We start from the raw sequence: 734 nt of genomic DNA, 5'->3' as shown, positions 1-734 counted from the left end.
GCAGCCTGCCTGAGGTCGCACACTGGGACACGCGGCAGTGGGATCAGAACCAGAATGGTCTCACTCTTCCCCTCAAAGTGCTGCCTGGATTCAGGGATGGGATGCTGACGAGGCCGGGCATGCAGCCAGACCCTCACCTGGTTGTTGACAACCACATGCACGGTGCCGTTGGTGGTGTAAGAGGGCAGGTCACTCAGGTGGAAGGTCTCATAGACCACACCCTGGCCGGCGAAGGCAGCATCCCCATGGACCAGGATGGACATGACCTGCAGAGCAGAGGGCGAGCTGAGAGGAGCCCCAGGCCCCAGCCTGTGGACCCCAGCCCTGCCCCCTGCACCGCAGACTCAGGGCCCAGCCCTCAGAGCTCACCCCTCAGGACCCAGGGGAGCTCACCTTCTTGCCCTGGGCGTCCCCGCGGTAGAACTGCTCGGCCTTGGTCTTCCCCTGCACCACAGGGTCCACGGCCTCCAGGTGGGAGGGGTTGGCCACCAGGGAGAGAGTGATGTTTCTGTTCGTGACCCGGTTGATCCTCTCATGGTACATGCCCAGGTGATATTTGACGTCTCCAGAGCCCTGGGGTTGAGGTGGACCGTGATGAACCCGGCCCTCCCGCCTCAGACAGGGAGACAGACAGACGGACAGACAGATGCAAGGCCAGTGTGGCTGAAACGGTCCCTGGATTCTGCTCTAGAAAGGCTTGTGCTGGGCCTGACCTACACCCTCTTGCTGCCGCC

The 734-nt window shown here is 62.8% G+C and overlaps 1 protein-coding gene across 1 annotated transcript; it reads right to left on the bottom strand.

The window, feature by feature from the left end:
- Positions 1 to 21: 21 nt before the first annotated feature.
- Positions 22 to 657, bottom strand: LOC102240959 (2-oxoglutarate dehydrogenase-like, mitochondrial; the record flags this gene model as incomplete). The annotated part of the gene is made up of 2 exons (XM_005852820.2): positions 394 to 657; positions 22 to 266 (listed from the first exon to the last, which is right to left on the bottom strand). Coding segments are annotated over exons 1-2 (395 nt in total), but the record flags the coding sequence as incomplete, so codon positions are not given.
- Between the last annotated feature and the right edge of the window lie 77 nt (positions 658 to 734).

This window comes from Myotis brandtii, unplaced genomic scaffold, assembly GCF_000412655.1.
Source record: "Myotis brandtii unplaced genomic scaffold, ASM41265v1 C41606278, whole genome shotgun sequence".
NCBI classification, from domain to species: Eukaryota; Metazoa; Chordata; class Mammalia; order Chiroptera; family Vespertilionidae; genus Myotis; species Myotis brandtii.
Note: the sequence above shows the minus strand (reverse complement) of the source record. Positions and strands in the feature narration are given on the sequence as shown.